The sequence below is a fragment of the Osmerus eperlanus genome, chromosome 15 (assembly GCF_963692335.1).
Source record: "Osmerus eperlanus chromosome 15, fOsmEpe2.1, whole genome shotgun sequence".
Lineage (NCBI taxonomy): Eukaryota > Metazoa > Chordata > Actinopteri > Osmeriformes > Osmeridae > Osmerus > Osmerus eperlanus.
The window spans coordinates 1,718,839-1,739,664 of record NC_085032.1 but is presented as its reverse complement, the minus strand read 5'-3'; the positions used below and the strand labels follow the sequence as shown (position 1 = coordinate 1,739,664).

The following is a 20,826-nucleotide window of genomic DNA, read 5'->3' as shown; positions in this document are numbered from 1 at the left end:
AGAAGAATCGGAGCAATGGGGTGGAAATGCCATCACTTTGAAAATCGGACTTTTGTGCGTGGCCTGTGGCGCCCCCTATGGTCCGATGTGGCCCATATTTGGTGTGGGGGTACCCACTTGGATGTAGTATCAATGTGCCAAATTAGAAAATTTATGACAAGGGACTTTTTGAGATATTGGGGCGCAAGGAGAAGAAAAATAATAATAATAATAAGAATACCAACAATAACAATAGGTTCCCTCCTACCGGAGGAACCTAATAATAAATACTATAATAATAAATAATCTGGATTATTAGATATTTTAACAATCAAAACAGCATATGGCACATCTTCCCAAAATGTATATTTAAAACAATCGGTGGTCTGAAATTCCTTTTAAAATGTAACTTTGATACTACTAAAATCCACATTAAACTATCCAACTTTCATAAACAAGAACTGTTGGCTTGGTCTCTGGCCTACAAACATAACTTTTCACCACACAAATATATGATTTGGAATAATAAGGATATTAAACACAAAAATAAATCATTATTTTTACCCAACTGGTTTGATAACAATATAATTTATGTTTTCCAACTTGTACCCTGGTACTGACCTTCCGAGCGGTGAACGGGACTGCACCCGACTACATCAAGTCTCGCCTCCAGCCTTACACCCCCACCCGCCACCTACGGTCTTCTTCTGACAACTGTCTGGTGGTCCCACCGCTCAAGAGCGCCCGGTCCCAACACAAGCTCTTCTCCTGTCTGGCCCCCCAATGGTGGAATCAACTCCCCACCTCCATCAGAGACACTGACTGTCTCCCCACCTTCAAGAAAAGGCTTAAGTTGTTCCGGGAGTACAACGGTACTTAGGAATGATTTGCTGGACCTGATGCTAGTTTCCTCCAGGATCACAATGACTCTTATTGAGAGACTTGTTGCTCTTGTTGGTTGGTTGTAACTGATTTAAAATTATTGTACTCGCTGTGAAATATTTTACTGTTGATTACTTTTCTAAAGGTACACTCTTGCACTTTTTGAGGTTCATGTTGCTTAATTGTAACTTGTTTAACTACATGCTCTTATGGTTCTTCCCTTTGGCGCTTATTTGTTTTTTTCACAATGTATGCTTCATGTTTTGGATACCCGCAATGTTTGGGGCTATCTCGTTATTATGATCAGTGACCTATGCACTTTTGTAAAGCTCTCTCTTGGAAGTCGCTTTGGATAAAAGCGTCTGCTAAATGAATACATGTAAATGTATGTAAATGTAAACTGTTAGATGCCAATAATACGTTACTTTCTTATCGAGATTTTCTGGACAAATTCAACATACAGTACCTGTAACCCCTAAAGAATATGCTATTGTGTTTGATGCGATACCACTTGGGGTTTAACGCTTCTCAGAAATGTTTCTCCTACACAATATTCCACGCATGCCACATCGGACATATTTTTAGGTAAGTTTAATATTATGAAAAGAAAAATTATGAAAGAAATTGTTATAATAAATATATACGGAATTTAGTATGTGCATCATCCCTTCCGAATTCAAGATTTTATTGGGCTTCTATATTTGAAGATATAGATTGGACGAAAGTTTGGAAAACTCCTAACAAATTTTGCATTACCAACAAAGTTAAAGTAGTGTCCTTTAAAATTGTACACAGGATATGTCCAGTGACACATCTTTGGAATCATAGATTTTAACTGAATAATGATCCTAAATGTGTTTTTTGTGTTACTGAGAATGAAACTATCATTCATTTGTTTTGCAATTATATTTATACTAAATCCTTTTGGTCTGCTTTAGTTCGTCATATTCATAACATAACAGGTCATGTTATAACAATTAATAGCTTTGATATTATTTTTTATTTTATCAATCCAGATATTGATGCAGATTGTATTTACTGTATCCGACTACTGATTCTGGGTACATTTCATGTTCACAAATGTAAGTGGTCATTGTCCAAGCCAAATTTCACTTCAATATGGAATGTCTACAATGGCCCCTTTTCACCAGAGCGCGTCACATATTGTTGCATTTCTTTCTGGTTTGTGTGAAATTGTCGGGCCTTGACTATGCTATCTGACCTCAGATAGGGACATCAACAACAAAGTTGTTGATGTCCCAAAGGGGTGATGGCTCCCTGGTGGCTGATGGCTATGCTGTATTTTTTTATTTTAAACAATTGATTGAGGGATTTCCAGCTTAGTAGGGCTTCTGTGCTCAACTAAGTTGGCGCTCATGACACTTTTTGTTATTTCGTAGCTGTTACACACTTTCATCTCCTGTGCTCTGTGGGAAGTTGAATCTCCATCCTCCGCCTCCTCCTGCCGGACTCCAGGTCAAAGACCTGCGTGAAGTTGGCCCTCCACCCAACGCAAAACATTGTCAAAATAGTCTCAATCGTTTGTGCTCTGTTTGTGCTGGTTTGTGTTGCACTTAAAGATCCTGTAAAGTGGAATTAAAAACAAGTTTCAAGTTCACCACACCACAGAATAATGTATTATAAACTACCCATCCAAACTCGAATGAAAAAAAACACCGACAAGTATGTTAAATTAGGCTTTGAAATCGTAAAAAAATCAGCAGTCTTCTCTGTTTGAGACTGGGGGGGGGGCGTGTCGCCTGAAGGAGCTGAAGCTCGGCCTCCTCGCTGGAAGGCGCCGCCTCTCAAGTAAGCTACCTACGACCCAGATAATGAACGCTACGTCAAGCCGAACAAAACAGTATAGAATTAGAATGTATTTGTTCAATGAGTGAAACATACAGATGCATATAAATGAAATATTCCCCTGAGCTGTAACACAGGAGTAAACATTTACAGCAGAGACAGCAGACAGTGAGCTCTCCAACTACTTCTAGCACATTAGCTAGGTTACCGTTTCACCAAAATACCATCATTCTACACCGAGTAGCCTAATATCAAGTTAGCGGTTTGCACTAATTATAGCAGAGATACCTCTGGAAAAGTTATCTATTATAATTATAACAAGCACACAGAACTGAGTGATGAACTGCTGGCGGCGGTGGATGGTCCAGGTGCGATCGGAGGATGAACGGCCGGGGGGCGATGCTCGGTACGGTTCCGCGCTGCAAGAGAAGCCGTGTGTTGGTGAACCCCGTCTGTATCTGGTCCATGTTAAAACTGTCCGCCGTGAAATGGTCAGTGGCGCAGAGGCGGCTGTTGGAGTTTATCCAAAGCTTTCCATGAGCGTGGGTCTTCACAAAATCTATCCACCTATTTTTCCTTTCATTATCAACAGGGAACTTAAATGGCGTTGCAGCGCAGCTGGAGTTCTTGCATCCAGGGAAGATGCAGTTGCGGGTGGTGGGAGACATCCTGAAGCTAGCTAGCTAGCTGATGTAAGCTACAATAACAGTACAGCAGGAGGAGCCATTCAGTGATCTGACGTAGGGGCGAAATGACGTAGATAGGGCATTTTTTGGTTCCGCCCATTAAAACCTGATCTGAAAACGGAAGAGAAACTGTTCTTCGGTCTAACTCCACATTTCAGTGCGACAAAGTTTTAGCGCTTTGCACATACTTTCAGGAACTCATTTCACACGTATATAATGTACTTAGAAGCAAAACATGGAATTTACTTTACAGGATCTTTAAATGTATATTTATGTTACCATTTGGGGTCAAAATATTATAGAAAGGTGGAAGACCTGCGTGAAGTTGGCCCCCCACCCAACGCAAAACATCGTCAAAATAGTATCAACAATCGTTTGTGCTCCGTTTGTGCTGGTTTGTGTTGCACTTAAATGTATATTTATGTTACCATTTGGGGTCAAAATATTATAGAAAGGTGGAAGACCTGCGTGAAGTTGGCCCCCCACCCAACACAAAACATCGTCAAAATAGTATCAACAATCGTTTGTGCTCCGTTTGTGCTGCAATTATTTTCATTTGTGCTGCTTTTATTTTATTTTTTATGAAAGAATATTTTATAGGTCATCCTGAGGTCACTCAGCCCCCCACATATTCCGAAGGAACCCAAAATAGTCTCAATCGTTTGTGCTTCGTTTGTGCCGTTAACATTTTCGTAATTTACCTGTAATTAGCATTTCATAGTTACATTAGCAAAAATAGTATTAGCAATGAGCTTTCTGTTCAATCAACATTGACAATCTTAGCAGGATGACTTATAAAACATTCTTTAATATCTAAAAAATTAAAGCAGCACAAACAAAAATAATTGCAGCACAAACGGTGAACAAGCGATTGTTGAGACTATTTTGACAATGTTTTGCGTTGGGTGGGGGGCCAACTTCACGCAGGTCTTCCACCTTACTATAATATTTTGACCCCAAATGGTAACATAAATATACATTTAAGTCAACATACTATGGATACGTTTTATAACATTCAAATTACTTAATTTAATAGAAAGTACATCTTAGTGCAGTTCACAGGGCGTTTAGGCTTCATGATAACATATAATCTGTGGATTTTAGCTTGTGGTTGTCTGACTCACCTCAGCAAAAAAAGTAATCCTCTACTGGCCTGTGTTTTCTAATTAAATTGAGAGCTAAGATGGTGTTCTGTTACATCAGGCAGTTGTAAGCGTACAGTGACCTATATGTTTCCATTTGATTCCCTGGCCCCATTTTCAAATATATAGTTTGCCAATGTGAATAATATATTTATAACTCCAACACTCAAGTAAATACATTGGTAGTCACATTAGTAGTTAGTAGCAGCAACAACAACAACAAAAATACACCAGCTCAGGAAATCCCCTACCCCCACCTCAGTAGTTGGCTTCAAGGTGGTGATGGGTTAGATGGCCCTTGAGGTAGGGATATGCTTGTAGGGGGTATTAGTGGGTCTAAAAGTACTAATTGCATCAGTATGTTGTTCTTAAGGAAAGACTGTAGTGAACAGGCTAACAGATGGATCAGCCAGCAGGGAATCTCAATAGCATCATCTATCTCCAGGAGTCAGTCACGCCAGTTCTTCTTCCAAACATGTTCAACAAGCTAAAGGGTCTCTTTGGAGGCCCACCACTGCCAGCAGAAACCCCAAAACTGGCATCTGTACCACCATCTGGCCCTGACAAGGTAAGAAGGTGACTAACTGTTTGCAATTGAACAATGTGTGACAAAATCACACGGCATGTATATATATATATATATATATATATATATATATATATATATATACATACATATATAGTGATATTTATTAAATATGAAGAATGTGTGTAAACATTCTGAGATTTGACACAAATGTCAAAGTTTATCTGTATCGGAATTAAAATAATTCACCCTAGCAAAACAAAAAGTAGTAAATTATTTATGAAATTAAGCTTGCACATGCTAGCCCTTTGACTCAAGTAACTACAACAAATAATCAGGTTACTTTCAGTTTTTAAACCAGTAAAACATTTTAGTTGTATTTGGAATCCCTTGTGTAGAAAACACATAGTGTAATGAGTTTTCCAACTGTCTTGTCCAAGTCATTATATGCTTTTCATTTTCCTTGTTGAATTGTATTTATCTTTGAAGTCCAGGTTTACTGCATTATTAGCTGTATCATGCAGTTAAAACATTTTGTCACCCAACCGTAAATGTAACAGTCAGTTAGCAAATGGTCTCTGACTTAAAATGTCCCCAACTTGCCACTGCTGACAATAGTATAAAATGTTGTGTTAATGTAATTCCTGTCATCCAATCAGGAAGACAAGCCTGCAGACAAAGATAATATGGCCAAGAAAGAGGACCAACCTGGTAAGACACTCCTTCTCTGATAGGACTTCACAAGTCTATTGAAATTGTACTTCATACCTTTCAGGATGGTATACGACCTGAAGTGGATGGAATAATGCCATATCTAACAGATAGATTGACAGATACTTAGTTAATTAGTTACTGTAAGTACTTAACACACTTCTTCTGGATTAATGTTTCCACATTGCACACAATCTTCTTAAACCTCATACTGTGATTTTTTTGGGGGAAAAGTCATATTGTAACTTGTAGTTTATTTTAATTTTCCTTGAATCTTATTGTATTTTTTTAATGTTTTTAATTTATCATTTTATTTTTCATTACTTGTTTTATCTACTTACTATGTTTATTGTTATGCACCCACCCACCAAAGCAAATTCCTTGTATGTGTAAACTTACTTGGCAATAAACCTGATCTGATCCCTGAATTGAGTTTATATATCCTTGATGCCATTGTAAGCTACATTGGAACCATTGTGTGTGCTAAAACACTTATCATTCCATAGGATATAGAGTATAGGTAGACTATTTGTAAAAGCTGTTGTTGCACGTTTTATTAAGAATTTCTCATGATAAGAAATACTTTTTAACAATTGTTTAAAAGATAGGCATTTCACTCATTTATTTTGATGGCACAGTGTGAATCCGAGGAGGAACTTGGGGTAGCATAGACTAATACAGGAAAAGTAGCAAAGGGCAGGATTCAGTCTCCAACTTAGAGGGGAGAAGTAAGTTGCCCCACTTCTTCACACAAGCTTGTTTGTTGGACTTAAGCCCAGGCCACTCATCTGTCCATTTTTACTGTCTGTACAATTAGCAGAGCAGAGAGGTGAAGATCTCACAGCTTTCAAGCATTTCTGTACTCAGTGGCTGTTGTTGTAGGAATTGCCTGTCTTTCAATCTAATGTCAGGTTGGATGGTAAATGGGGGGGGGGGGGATGCTGGCAAGTCATGTATAAAGCCTGTATAAACTTCCATGTCCAGGTTTTTATCAACTTGCTTCAGTGTGAGGTAAACATTGACATTGAAACATTGAAAATTGCTTTTAACAACTATCCTCTTCCTTCCCTACCTTTCTGTAAAGAGCCGACTCAGGCTCCAGCCCCAGCCCTAGCACCCACCCCCATACTTGCACCAGCCACAGAACTAACTCCAGTCCCAAAACCTGAGGACAAGCCTGCAGATGTAACTGCTGGTCAAGAAGGAGAGGGGTAAGTCCTGTCCCATGTACACGGTCTTCCTTAGAAATATCTAGGATATAGAATATATGTTGAGAATATGCTTGGAATCTGTCATGCTCAAAAGACAAAAAAGCAACTTAGCGTTGACAGAGATAACACATTATGTCTTGAAACACAATGAAAGACTACCCCAATATGAGTAAAAGTTATGGCTACCCTCCTTTTCCCAAATATATGTTTGGCAAGAGAGCTACAAAAAGTATCAAATTAAAGTTCCATTGAATTGTAATAATTATATACATACCGAGTTGACAAATGGAGGGAGTATGTGTGCTGGAGGCTACTAACACAGCCCTTTGCATCTACAGTCTGTATTAAGGTAAAACATTATAGGAGAGACGACCTGAAAGGAGATGAACCAGATTTACATCTTTTGCAGTCTAAGAAGCTCACTGGAGTGGGACAATGCTATGAAACCAATAAAACTATTTTGACTGCAGCCTCAGGCCATGTAAGAACAGTGATGGGGGTGACCCTAGTCACCCTTAATAACTCAAGAAGTTTAAAGGTGAAATGTAATTTGATAAGACAGTGCTGTTGAAGCTGACACAGTAGCCTACAGCAGAGCATAAAAACAAAGTGAGAACATCAGGGGGGTATTCCATCAACGTAGCTTAAGGAAAAGCCAGGCTTATTTTGATTTAAGTCTAGCTTATTTCAGCGAGAGTTCCGTTCCATTAATGTGGCTTATTCTAGTTCTAGCTAAGTAACCAAGGTAACGTATACTTCTGAACTAGCCTGCTCCGTGTCAGGCTACAAGTCAAGCTAAATTTAGTTATGTTGCAAAGAAGGCGAGTGTATTTCAGCGCTCGAAGCTCATTGTTCTCACGTTGATGTTCGGAAACATAAGTGCAGACTTTTTTTTTCTCACAACAGGACCCAGAATGAATTCATTTACGTGTTTACTTTATCTCCAAATAATGTATTAATTTAAATAAACAACTTAAGAAACTAGAGAGGGTACAATTTCTGGGGAAATTGTAGGGTGTGCTTGCTTGCGTCGGTTGCAGGTGGGTCCGTTTTCCCTTCTAGTGATATTTTCAAGCATTTAACTTAGCCTACTCATTGCATAATTCATTAAGAACACCCTTTGAAACAAGCGAACACCGTTTGAAACAAGCTACTGTAACAACGTTGTCACTGGCAGTATTTCAGATGGAATTACGATTCAAACAGTACCGTCTGCTAACTGAAAATATACCCCCCAAAACGTAAATAAGTTTGAAATTAATTTAGGGGGACATGGCTAATTCAAAAGAAGCTAGCTGCTGTTGCTAGCCACACTTCCCTTATTGTATGAAAGCGCCGGAAATGAGAATGTTTCTTTTGACATAAAAGTTAAGCCATACCTGTGGCATTGAAGACTGTACAACACACTGCCAGTGCAGTGGGCGAGCCGAGTCTGACTCTGAGGCTAAAGTCAAAATAAGACGCGGTCTCACTCAAAGTTTTACACAAATCACAAAAATATGCTGACCCGCTGGCTGTCTTCGCAATAGCCATATCTTTAAAACACTGCCCTCCCTTTTGATGTAGAATTGACCCTGGTACGAAATGAAGAAAATACTCATCAGACGCAGATCGACTGACGCCTGGGACACACTGCCTGCGATCGGCTGCGATCTGCTGCGATGCGCCTGGAAGCGCCTCCTTTTTTCTTTCGGTGCCCATGTTATCTATGTTATATATGGGACCGACCACACTGGCTGCGAAGCGCTGCGATCGCCTGCGATCGTTTCGGCAGCTGGTCGAATTTTTTCGCGAGACGCTTGCGAAATCGGCTGCAGGATGATGAAATACACCATATTAGTTGATATATTTGAATAAAAAAACATGTTATTAAGATTTTACTCCATTAATTGTAGACTACGGTGAACATTTGTAAAGTTGTAGACTTTATAATTACACAATGTTGGAACGAACGTCCTTTACATGTGGTTACCCTGATGAAAACGAATGAAAATAAACGGATTGATCCGTTGAGCTAGCATGCCCGTAGTTGTTTTGTTTGTTTTAGAGAAACGAGTTGTCACGCGTTGCACACAACACACGCGCAGACAAAGCCTACCAAGAGAGAACCCCCAAGTCGATTTCTAAAATCAGCATCAAATGAATTCTCGAAGTTGAAAAGCACAGGGAGTTGTATGTCAGCAACAATTTTACAAGATAAGGATCAATGCTGGGATATAGCCAATGCCATGTTTATGTACCATGTCAGCGTAAAGGAAAGCTCAGAGTAGCTGAAAGGCTTGGTGACTGGCGCGGAGAAATGCACGTCTGGTGTGAACAGCTTTTGCTCAGTCGTAACCGATCATAGCCGATCGTGGCGCTGCACTGCGCGTCCAGGCGCTTCGCAGCCAGTGTGTCCCAGGCGTGATGCCGCAATCGTCAATGGAGGCTGACGGGGCTCTCACGTAGCAAACAAATTGACGTTTTTACAACCTACATTAAAATCTCACCACCTGGCTGTCTTCACAATAGTCATATCGACTTAACATTTCCCTCTTTCTGTTTTTTTCGTGTAAAATAGAACGAACTATACAATTACGAAAATACTACTATGACGCTTTCTAGCATGGCGGCCACCTAAGACTAGGTGGTCTCACGGGCAACCCGCACTCGCTCAAATTACAAAGACTTTCACGACTTAAATCAAAAATCCGAGATTGCAGTTCCACTTTGAATCGCTTTCTTAACAAAGCCCAATGGTTGGTAATTTTTTGGGGTGGCATTTTTCACTCATAATCCAAGCTCCAATTTGCGTGCTAGAACGTCTCTATCACGTTGTATCCATGCGTCGTTGCTAACGTGTGCTGACGTTGTGGCGTAGGCTGGCACTGAGTTCCCTTTGTTGACACAAGGCACTTTTTGCCACAAAAACGTATTTTCCGCCTAAACCATGCAACGGAACGTAAATAAAAATACAAGCAACTCAATCGCTAGCAAGACGAAACTTTTGACAGCAACGTTGTCCATGTAGTCCAAATATTGACGGATGCTTAGGGGTGGAAAAAGAAAGAATAACGAGAGGGTACAATTTCTGGGGAAATTTTAGGGTGTACTTGCTTGCGTCGGTTGCACCAGGGTCCGTTTTTGAATGACATTTTTACAACTGATATTTCTGTGAGACGGGCGGCGACCGAAGGCGGGGGCCTTGGCGGTCCGATCCTTGGCTGCAGAAGCTAGCTCTAGGGACGTGGAATGTCACCTCGCTGGCCGGAAAGGAGCCTGAGCTGGTGCGCGAGGTAGAGAGGTTCCGGCTAGATATAGTTGGCCTCGACGCATAGCATCGGCTCCGGAACCAGTCTCCTTGAGAGGGGCTGGACTCTCTTCCACTCTGGAGTTGCCCTAGGTGAGATGCGTTGAGCTGGGGTGGGAATACTTGTTCCCCCTCGGTTTGGCGCCTGTACGTTGGGGTTCACCCCGGTGGACGAGAGGGTAGCCTCCCTCCGCTTTCGGGTGGGGGGACGGGTCCTCACTGTTGTTTGTGCTTACGCACCAAATGGCAGCTCAGAGTACCCACCCTTTTTGGAGTCTCTGGGGGGGGGTGCTGGAAAGAGCTCCTCCCGGAGATGTCCTCGTCTTCCTGGGGCACTTCAATGCTTGTGTGGGCAACGACAGTGAGACCTGGAAGGGCGTGATTGGGAGGAACGGCCCCCCCGATCTGAACGCGAGCAGTGTTTTGTTGTTGGACTTCTGAGCTAGACTTCTGAGCTAGAACACCATGTTCGTTATGGACGAACATGGTGTTCGTCCATAACGAACACCATGTTCAAGCATAAGGGTGTCCATATGTGCACTTGGCACCAGGACACCCGAGGTCTCAGTTCGATGATCGACTTTGTAGTCGTGTCGTCGGACCTGAGGCCGAATGTCTTGGACACTCGGGTGAGGAGAGGGGCGGAGCTGTCAACTGATCACCACCTGGTGGTGAGTTGACTACGATGGTGGGGGAGGACACCGGTCAGGCCTGGCAGGCTCAAACGTAATGTGAGGGTCTGCTGGGAACGGCTGGCAGAATCCCCTGTCAGAAGGAGCTTCAACTCCCACCTCCGGGAGAGCTTCGTCCAGGCCAAGCGGAGCGCGGCTTTGGCGGTCGCGGAGGCAAAAACCCGGGCATGGGAGGAGTTCGGTGAGGCCATGGAGAATGACTTCCGAACGGCTTCGAAAAGGTTATGGACCACCATCCGGCGACTCAGGAGGGGGAAGCAGTGCACTGTCAACGCTGTATATGGTGGGGATGGTGCACTGCTGAACTCGACGGGGGACGTCCTGGATCGGTGGAAGGAATACTTTGAAGACCTCCTTAATTCCACCAACACGCTTTCCGACATGGAGGCAGAGTCTGTGGACATCGGGGGGGGGGGGGGGGGCCTTCTATCTCTGGGGCTGAGGTCGCCGAGGTGGTTAAAAAGCTCCGCGGTGGCAGGGCCCCTGGGATGGATGAGGTCCGCCCGAAGTTCCTTAAGGCTCTGGATGTTGTAGGGCTGTCTTGGTTGACACAACATCGCGTGGACATCGGGGACAGTGCCTCTGGACTGGCAGACCGGGGTGGTGGTTCCCCTCTTTAAAAAGGGGGACCAGAGGGTGTGCTCCAACTTTAGGGGGATCACACTCCTCAGCCTCCCTGGGAAAGTCTATTCAGGGGTCCTGGAGAGGAGGGTCCGTCGGATTGTCGAACCTCGGATTCAGGAGGAGCAATGTGGTTTTCGTCCTGGCCGTGGAACAGTGGACCAAGCTCTATACCCTCGGCAGAGTCCTGGAGGGTACATGGGAGTTCGCCCAACCAGTATACACATGTTTTGTGGATTTGGAAAAGGCATTCGACCATGTCCCTCGGGGGCTCATGTGGGGGGTGCTCCGAGAGTACGGGTACCGGATTCCCTGATCGGGGCTGTCCGGTCCCTGTACGACCGGTGCCAGAGTTTGGTCCGCATTGCCAGTAGTAAGTCGAACTTCTTCCTGGTGAGGGTTGGACTCCGCCAGGGCTGCCCTTTGTCACCGATTCTGTTCATAACTTATATGGACAGAATTTCTAGGCGCTGCCAGGGTGTTGAGGGGGTCCGGTTTGGTGACCTCAGAATTGGGTCGCTGCTTTTTGCGGATGATGTGGTCCTGATGGCTTCATCGGGCCGTGACCTTCAGCTCTCACTGGAGCGGTTCGCAACCAAATGCGAAGCGGCTGGGATGGGAATCAGCACCTCCAAATCTGAGGCCATGGTTATCGACCGGAAAAGGGTGGAGTGCAATCTCCGGGTCAGGGAGGAGATCTTGACCCAAGCGGAGGAGTTCAAGTATCTCGGGGTCTTGTTCACGAGTAAGGGAAGAATGGAGCGCGAGAACGACAGGCGGATTGGTGCGGCGTCCGCAGTGATGCGGTCTCTGCATCGGTCCGTTGTGGTGAAGAAGGAGCTGAGTCGAAAGGCGAAGCTCTCTTTTTACCAGTCGATCTACGTTCCTACCCTCACATATGGTCACGAACTGTGGGTAGTGACCGAAAGAACGAGATCGCGAATACAAGCGGCCAAAATGAGTTTTCTCCGCAGGGTGTCCGGGCTCTCCCTTAGAGATAGGGTGTGAAGCTCGGTCATCCGGGAGGGGCTCAGAGTAGAACCGCTGCTCCTCCGCGTCAAGAGGAGCCAGTTGAGGTGGCTCGGGCATCTGATCAGGATGCCTCCTGGACGCCTCCCTGGTGAGGTGTTCTGGGCACGTCCCACTGGGAAGAGGCCCCGGGGAAGACCCAGGACACGCTGGAGGGACTGTCTCTCGGCTGGCCTGGGAACGCCTTGAGCTGGAAGTGGCCGGGCAGAGGGTAGTCTGGGCCTCCCTGCTTGGGTTGCTGCCCCCACGACCCGACCCCCGGACAAGCGGCAGATGACGACGACGACAAAAACAATAGGTTCCCTCCTACCGGAGGAACCGTAATAAGAATACTAACAAAAACAATAGGTTCCCTCCTACCGGAGGAACCCTAAACCCTAAAACCCAGCTCATTCAAAATTCTGCAGCTAGATTATTAACCAAAACTAAAAGGAGAGAACACATTAGTCCTGTCCTAGCCACTTTACACTGGCTTCCAGTTACCTTCAGAATTGACTTTGAGGTCCTTTTCCTCACATACAAAGCTCTACACGGACAAGGACCTAGCTACATTGCTAACTCCCTTATAAACTACACACCAGCTAGAACACTGCGATCATCAAATGCAGGCCTATTAGAGGTCACCAGAAGCAGTCATAAGAAGATTGGTGATTCGGCCTTTGTCAATTACTGCCCAAAACTATGGAACAAATTACCCATAAATATTAGGGAAGCAAATACGCTAGACATTTTTAAAAGACAGCTTAAAACCTACCTTTTTACCGAAGCATTTAAGTAATTTTATCTCAGAAGGGTTTTACTACTTTTATTAGTTATATTATTGTTTTTATAATTTGCTATTTTAATTATTACTTTTATCACTTGTATTATTGTTTTTATTGATTTTATGTAAGGCACCTTGAGCTACAATTCTTGTATGAAATGTGCTATATAAATAAAGTCCTACTTTACTTACTTACTTTACTGTCTTAGCCTACTGAGCTATTCTCAGTGTTGAGAACCATTGTGGTCAGTTACTGTATAGAAAAGTAAGCTATTTGTCCTGTGGCAAGCATTATAAGATTTGGCTGAAGTTTAAACAGCTGTAATTCAGTGATCTTGTGAGATATCAAGGCAGGGGCAGGCAGGCAGGGCAGGCCAGCTTGAATCCAAATGTGTTGGAGACCCATGCAAAGTCACTCAAAACACTGGTTCGATTCCAGGCTCTAGCAATAGTATTTAGCTCTAAACTGGTCAATATACACATCGGACCAAAGACCAGCTCGACCTTTGCCTGTAAACAGGCAAAGGTCGAGCGAAAAACATGGCTGCTGCCTAAGCCTATGCGGTCTCCCTGGCGCATAGGCTTATTACAAAGACTTTCACGCCCCAAATCAAAATTCTGAGCCGACAGGTCTGTGGGGAATTGCTTTTTCTCCTAAAGGCTGCCGTCCTCGACCTCTTTGATGAACAATTCGCCGAGATGCAAAATGACTCACTAATTAAAAACACAGAGGAAAAAAGCTAGAGCTACAGTAGCTACTTTTCGAGTTCGGTTTTCCGTCACTTCAGACTCACGATCTAAAGGTCTAAAAGTGCTAAAACCTTCACCATAATTCAAGAGTAGTGTACTTTCACGAAACCAATCATTGATTCTAGCTTAAAATGTGTAAAAATAGGACTTACCGAACGTGGCTGCCTCCAACACTATCAGGCGATTCCAGTTGAAAACAACAATGGCCGCCGAAAAATAATTTATATTCGTAACTGCGAGCTGCGATTGGAAGCGAAATGAAACAGGAGCTAAAAACAGAGGGTGGGGGCTTGGTCAGCACACAATTTCCAGAAATGATGTGTGTGCGTCTCGCCAAGCTAGCGCGTGTGTCAAGTAGGGTGACCACCTGTCCCGCTTTGCGCTGTTTCGCACAGCATTTTCAATATGGACGTGCGGGACAAGGGGTGAAAATGCTGTGCGGGACAACGCAAAGCGCGACAGGCGGTCACCTTAGTGTCAAGGGGCAGGATGAGTCTGAGAATTTGGAGCACGCGCGCTATGGAGCAATTCAATTGAATTCAATCATATATTGACATATCAAGGTGAAATTGGGTATGGTACTTCAGAATGATGTCATCTTGAAGGCACAAAGGTTTGAAAAACCATCAGTCAAAATTATATTTGATTTATTAACACAAAGATATTGTGGCAATGTGGACATTTACATAAATACACCCCTTTCAGACATTTTGTATTGCATTTATTATTCCATTTCATGGTGGACCTTATGGGTTCTTGAGGCTTTTTTGTTCCCCATGAGAAATAGGCATGTATACCAATTTTCAGGCATTTTGGAATAATGGGGCACTGGGGAAATCACATAGACTTTGGGCGTGGCTTATAGCGCCACCTATGGGCGTACATGGGCCATTAGTGGTCTGGGAGTAGTGAGTGACCTGTTGTATCATTGGGCCAAATTTGAAAAAATCGGGCCAAGGACTTTTTGAGCTATTGGGCCATTTAGCAGAGAAATATAATAAGAAGAATAATAAGAATACTAACAAAAACAATAGGCTTCCTCCTACCGGAGGAACCCTAATAATAATAAGAATACTAACAAAAACAATAGGTTCCCTCCTACCGAAGGAACCCTAATAAGAATACTAACAAAAACAATAGGTTCCCTCCTACCGGAGGAACCCTAAATATATTTAGATTTGTTCGATCACAGCACCATTAGTTAAATTGCAGGAGATGCCCATTAAAAAATCTCCCTCTATATCTGTCATGTCTTATGTGGAGAAGTTCAAACTACAAAACGTGCTCACAAGCTTACCTTATCCTGGAGGTCTCTTGAGTCCCTTGAGTCTAATTTATTGAAAGCTGCTTTTAAACATTGTGCTGCAGTGACATGGATTGACCGACAGGACAATCTCAGGCTTCAGTCACTTTTTTAGTCATTACATTGTGTAGAAAACATAAAAAAATAAAAAATAAAACTATACTCTAAAAGTTAGAAGCTGTGAAATATTTATGTATTTTAGCAGGTGCTGTTGTAGCCATGGTGCCAAACAGTAGTTGTATAAACCTGATGTTTGTTGGGCAAATTATTGTACTGTGGGTGTTTTTTGTCTGTCAGAGAATTTTGGCTTTTGAGAGATGACCATGCTGCCCTGTTTTATTCTAATTCAATTTAAACATTTCCTATATTGATGCCATGTGTACTTGTTGTATATTTATCTGTATTCAGGCCATTGTCGAAAACAATAATTCTGCCTTAAAAGGTTAAATTAAACAAATAAAGCATTGTTCAAAATGTTAATAGAAGTACAATAATAGTATGTGAGAACCTGTAAACAAGGATATAACTATTTCCATGTCACCCACTTACAGACAGGAAGGCCCTCAGTTACCTCCACAACCTATCGTGATAAACAAGTATTCCGATGAGCAGCTGAGAGACATCGTAAAACGGATGAGAGAAAGAACCGATCTTTTTAAGGAGAAAGTTATTGACCAGTATGCTTCCTCCCCTGAGCACAGCCCTCCTGTCAGTAAGTCTACAAACCAAGAGTCTATACAGTGTGTTTTACAGTATTTAAGGTGTGTTTGATTGACTTAATAAATGCATTAAAGTTACAATTGTGGATGATTGTCATGTTTCTGGATAAACAATAGCAAACAAAACTATTTCACAGTATTAAGAAACATAATTTGATGCAGCTTTGCATGATAATATATTTCAATTTGTAAAGAATAGATAAAGATAATGGCCTATTTGCATCTTACCTCAATTCATTTTTCATTTTCAGCACCTGTTTATCGTAAAAACGATTACATCAAATTAATTGCTGAGAGGGAAAGAAAAGCTGAGGAGGCTAGAATAAAGAAAGAAGAAGAAGATAAGAAAAAGAAGGAGGAGGCAGAGAAAAAAAAAAAAGAGGCAGAAGAGAAAAAAAAAGAGGAGAAGAAAGATGAAAAAAAAGAGGATGAGCCCAAACCATCCTTCCTTTCTTCTTTCACCTGTTCATTTTTTGATATTCTGCTGAAACCGATCGAGGACAGGATGGACTCAGTCTTAGGGAACACCATAGATCCATTTACTGGTAGGCTTCAATGGAGTTCTCTTAGTCTTCACTGACCCACTTTGTAACATATGGATGCGCTCTTAATAGTTTTATTTTATGGTTTCATTTGTTAAATGGTTTATCTTTTTTATTGTGATGAATTAGAAAGGAAATTGTTTCCCCTCTCACACAATCCTTCTTTTCCATCTATCTCCTTCCCTCTCCAATCTCTTGAACTTGTCCTCATTTTTTCTCTCTCTAGATCGTAGGTACATTGCGTGGCTCAGTGTTGTGACCCTGGCCTTCAACTATAACACCTGGTTCATAACTGCTCGCCTTTGCTTCCCTTACCATACACCAGAGGCTATCCCACTCTGGATAGGCCTTGACCTCTTGGCTGACTTCATCTACCTTATTGATCTAATTCTCTTCCAGCCCCGTAAACAGTTTGTAAAAGGAGGGGATGTTATAGTAAGTCTTCGGGTTAGCACAGATTACGCCTTGTGTTATCTCAATGGAGACTGTACATTAAAATGGTTTATTAGTTTGAATGTTTTACTTCATTATACATGTTATCAATAGGGATAGTAGCTAATATACAGCACTGTAGATTATTTAGAATAGGGTTAGATAGGTCGCCAGGTATTGTCAATAGGAGCAGGACCAAAGCATTACAATGTACCTGTGTATCTGTACTTGTTATAAATAGGAAAGCATTGAGGCATTATCAACTTAGTGTAGTTATTGTTGTAAATGTATTGCACCCAGATAAAAAAAAACAGGCTCTGGTTCTTTTCTCTTTCAGAAAGACAGAATTCCAACAAAGAAGAACTACAGGGACTCTGAAAGATTCACGGTATAAATGAAAAGACTCCCAGAGGAAACTGTTTTACTTATCTATATATAGAGAAAGAGTGAGAGAGACTGCAATATTATTTTTCATATTGGTGGCCTACAAATTCAAAACATTTGGTTGACCTCAGATATAATGTGTACAGGTGGATGTTCGAAGATAACTCCAACTTAATCTCCCCTTCAACAGTTTGACTTGTTGTCCCTCCTTCCACTGGACTTACTCTGCCTCCAGTTTGGGTACAAGTCCATCTTTAGAGCCAATCGTCTTCTGAAAGTAAGAGTCAATAGAGACTTGACTTTATACCACATTTGATGTTGTGAACTTTTAACTAGCTGCCTCCGCAGTACATACAATTTAGAGAGTGGGGATTAGTAGGGTTCACATGCTGTTGTTTATTTGAGGCACTGACTGTCTCTCCACCTTCAAGAAAAGGCTTAAGACGCACTTGTTCCGGGAGTACAACAGTACTTAGGAATGATTTGCTGGACCTGTAATGTAAATGTAAATTTGAACTTTTCTTTGCAGGTGGATACCTTCTTTGAGTTCAGTGATCGACTAGAGAGCATCTTGACAAAGGCCTACATCTGGAGGTACAGTTAGTACATTTACATTACATTTAGTCATTTAGCAGACGCTCTTATCCAGAGCGACTTACAATAAGTACAGGGACATTCCCCCCGAGGCAAGTAGGGTGATGTGCCTTGCCCAAGGACACAACGTCATGTGGCACGGCCGGGAATCGAAACTGGCAACCTTCAGATTACTAGCCCGATTCCCTAACCGCTCAGCCACCTGACTCCCACCTGAGTTAGTAAAAATAAGGAGTACACAGCCTGTAGAATTAAAAAAAATATAACATTTGTTCTACGTAGCCCATACACTTGGCCTTTTTGCAAATAAGATAGAGTAACATTGTGTTTTTCATAATCTAGGACCAAATGAAGAACAGGTGTATCATGTTTGGTCTGCTGGTAATGATGTCACACATAACAGTAGGTAATAGAAAACTTTATTGTTGACAGAGTGATCCGCACCATTGGTTACCTGTTGTTCATGCTCCACCTCAACGCCTGTTTCTACTATGTTGCATCCGACTACCAGGGCATTGGCAAAACCAAATGGGTCTACACTGGCAAAGGCAGCGCGTATGTACATCAAAACCATGCACTCAACAGGTCAAATAGTAACTTGAGAGGTGAGCGCTACTCAGACTTTTTAAAATGATCTATTAATGACACTAGGTATACATGAGCACACATCCTACAATAATATTCAGTCAGTAAAGTAAACAGTACAGTAAGTTATATCTGTACTGTTAAAAAGCTTGTAAATTCAAAACATATTTGTTCTAACTGTCATAGGCAAGTAACACTAACTATAGCAATGATATTGCGGAAATCCTTTGAACTATTTTGTCATGCAAAACAATTATGAAAACTTTCAAAGAAATGTTATCCTGAAAGGGATGCAGAGATTAAAATGACTCTGATTTTACAATTTATGATCCATTTATCTATTAATCGATTGGCGTCATAAATATTTCAATACACACTAAATGTGAAGCACTGTAATTTATATTTTTTAATGCTGTTGTAGCTACCTCAGCAGTTTCTTCTATGCAGAGAAATCCCTGCTGATGATCGCTGAGTTGCCTTTCCCCGACACCATGTTCGGCCAGATGTTTCAGATGGCCAACTACTTTTTCGGGGCCTTCTTTTTGTCCACCTTTCTTGGACAGGTAGCCCTTTTTTACTGTACTGCACTTGTTTTTCTTTTTATATTTGTTTTATACTTCTGTAACTCTTCTTCACTTTTACAGTGTTAGTAGTCTCTGCACAGAAAAGCTAATTAGTACATTTGGATGAGCAAAGTAGTTGCTCATACAAGTCAAAGGGGAATTAAACCATCATGAGACCAAGTAACACTTCAACATCCTCTAATGCACAGCAGACAGACGTTTCAGGTAATATCCACCACTAAACCTCAAAGTCTTGCAGTCCTCCTAACCTTCAGGCCCTTCCCCTTCCCCCCAAGGTACCTGCGTTGCTACTACTTTGCTGTTCGCAGTCTGATTAACATCGGGGGTCTGCCTGAACCACACACCGTCTTTGAGATTACCTTTCAGATGTCAAACTTTTTTACGGGTGTCTTTGTCTTCTCCAGTTTGATTGGACAGGTAAAATGAATAAATGTAGCATTCCTGTAGGATAGATTGGAAGTCTCTAGATTGTTACTAGTAGTTTTTAGTATCATCTAGTTGTTTGCCATAGATACTTTACTTTATAGAGGTAGAAATTAAACCCAAAACTAAATGAAGTGGAAATTGAAAAGATTTGCCTTTCCTACACATTTCTTACAATACTAACGGGATATTTTCATTTTAAACTAATACAGTGTCTGTATTTAGTTTTTTTTTTTATCATGTGTCATTCATACAACTATTACCAGGTATTAGGGGTGTATGTAGCCTGGCTCTGCCCTCCTACGTACTTCCGCTCAATTTGGATTTAGCTTCTGTACTAGGTCTGGCCATTCGGAACGTAAGTCAGATTTTTCTGTTTGATTTTCAACCGAGCAATCAGCGAACAGAGGGAGTGGCTGAGAACGATGACGTTGATGTCGTGCACTAGTTTGAGTTGTAGTTCAGTCAGTGTGCGAAATACGGGGGGGTTTGGGGGGGTCTGACCCCCCCGATTAAAGGTGACATGACAGGCTGTTTTTGGATGCTTTTATATAGGCCTTAGTGGTCCCCTAATACTGTATCAGAAGTCTCTTTCCCGAAATTCAGCCTTGGTGCAGAATTACAGCCACTACTAGCAGTCCCACAAGGAGCTTTCCTCAGAACGCGCTGTTTTGGTGTCTGTAGCTTTAAATGCTAATGAGGAGCGGAGGGGCGGCACCATGCACTAATGTTTACAATGGATGTATGCAATGGCTGTAGCCCCGTTGCTGTAAGATGCCTCGAATTTGCCCATTCTCATCTGATAACCCTGGTTTGCAGAGGTACACACTCAGTCATTTCAATGAGGGGAAAGGCGGATTCACGCGCGCCATAACACCAACAGCAGAACGGTTATCCAAATAACAAAGAACTGTACAACACTCAGTTACAGCATGTGTATTTACACACATACTTGATGCTATCTACCTTTACATTAGCGACAGTAACTCAGCTGTTAGCTGCATAGCTAATGTTACAGCCACATTCTAAGGGTAGCAAGCTAGGTAACCATATTAACCATAAGTTAACTTACTTGTCCGAGGTTAGTAGCTGGATGAAGGAGAGTTAGTACTGATCCAGAATTTAATTTCAGCAAGGCCAGTTTTGTATTAGCTCAAGTTGAGGAAACAGTCG

General features: G+C 42.2%; 1 protein-coding gene across 1 annotated transcript in view; it reads left to right on the top strand.

Moving 5' to 3' along the window:
- Positions 1-4,889: 4,889 nt before the first annotated feature.
- LOC134035285 (cyclic nucleotide-gated cation channel beta-3-like) overlaps positions 4,890-20,826 on the top strand; it is a 70,914-nt gene continuing 54,977 nt past the window's right edge. The window contains exons 1-11 of the mRNA XM_062480277.1: positions 4,890-5,063; positions 5,681-5,732; positions 6,817-6,943; positions 15,942-16,102; positions 16,361-16,654; positions 16,878-17,086; positions 17,421-17,471; positions 17,658-17,744; positions 17,997-18,061; positions 18,494-18,616; positions 19,506-19,647. Of these exons, the coding sequence (XP_062336261.1) occupies positions 4,896-5,063; positions 5,681-5,732; positions 6,817-6,943; positions 15,942-16,102; positions 16,361-16,654; positions 16,878-17,086; positions 17,421-17,471; positions 17,658-17,744; positions 17,997-18,061; positions 18,494-18,616; positions 19,506-19,647 (1,479 nt within the window). The 5' untranslated portion in view covers positions 4,890-4,895. The remainder of the gene's footprint in view (positions 5,064-5,680; positions 5,733-6,816; positions 6,944-15,941; positions 16,103-16,360; positions 16,655-16,877; positions 17,087-17,420; positions 17,472-17,657; positions 17,745-17,996; positions 18,062-18,493; positions 18,617-19,505; positions 19,648-20,826) is intronic.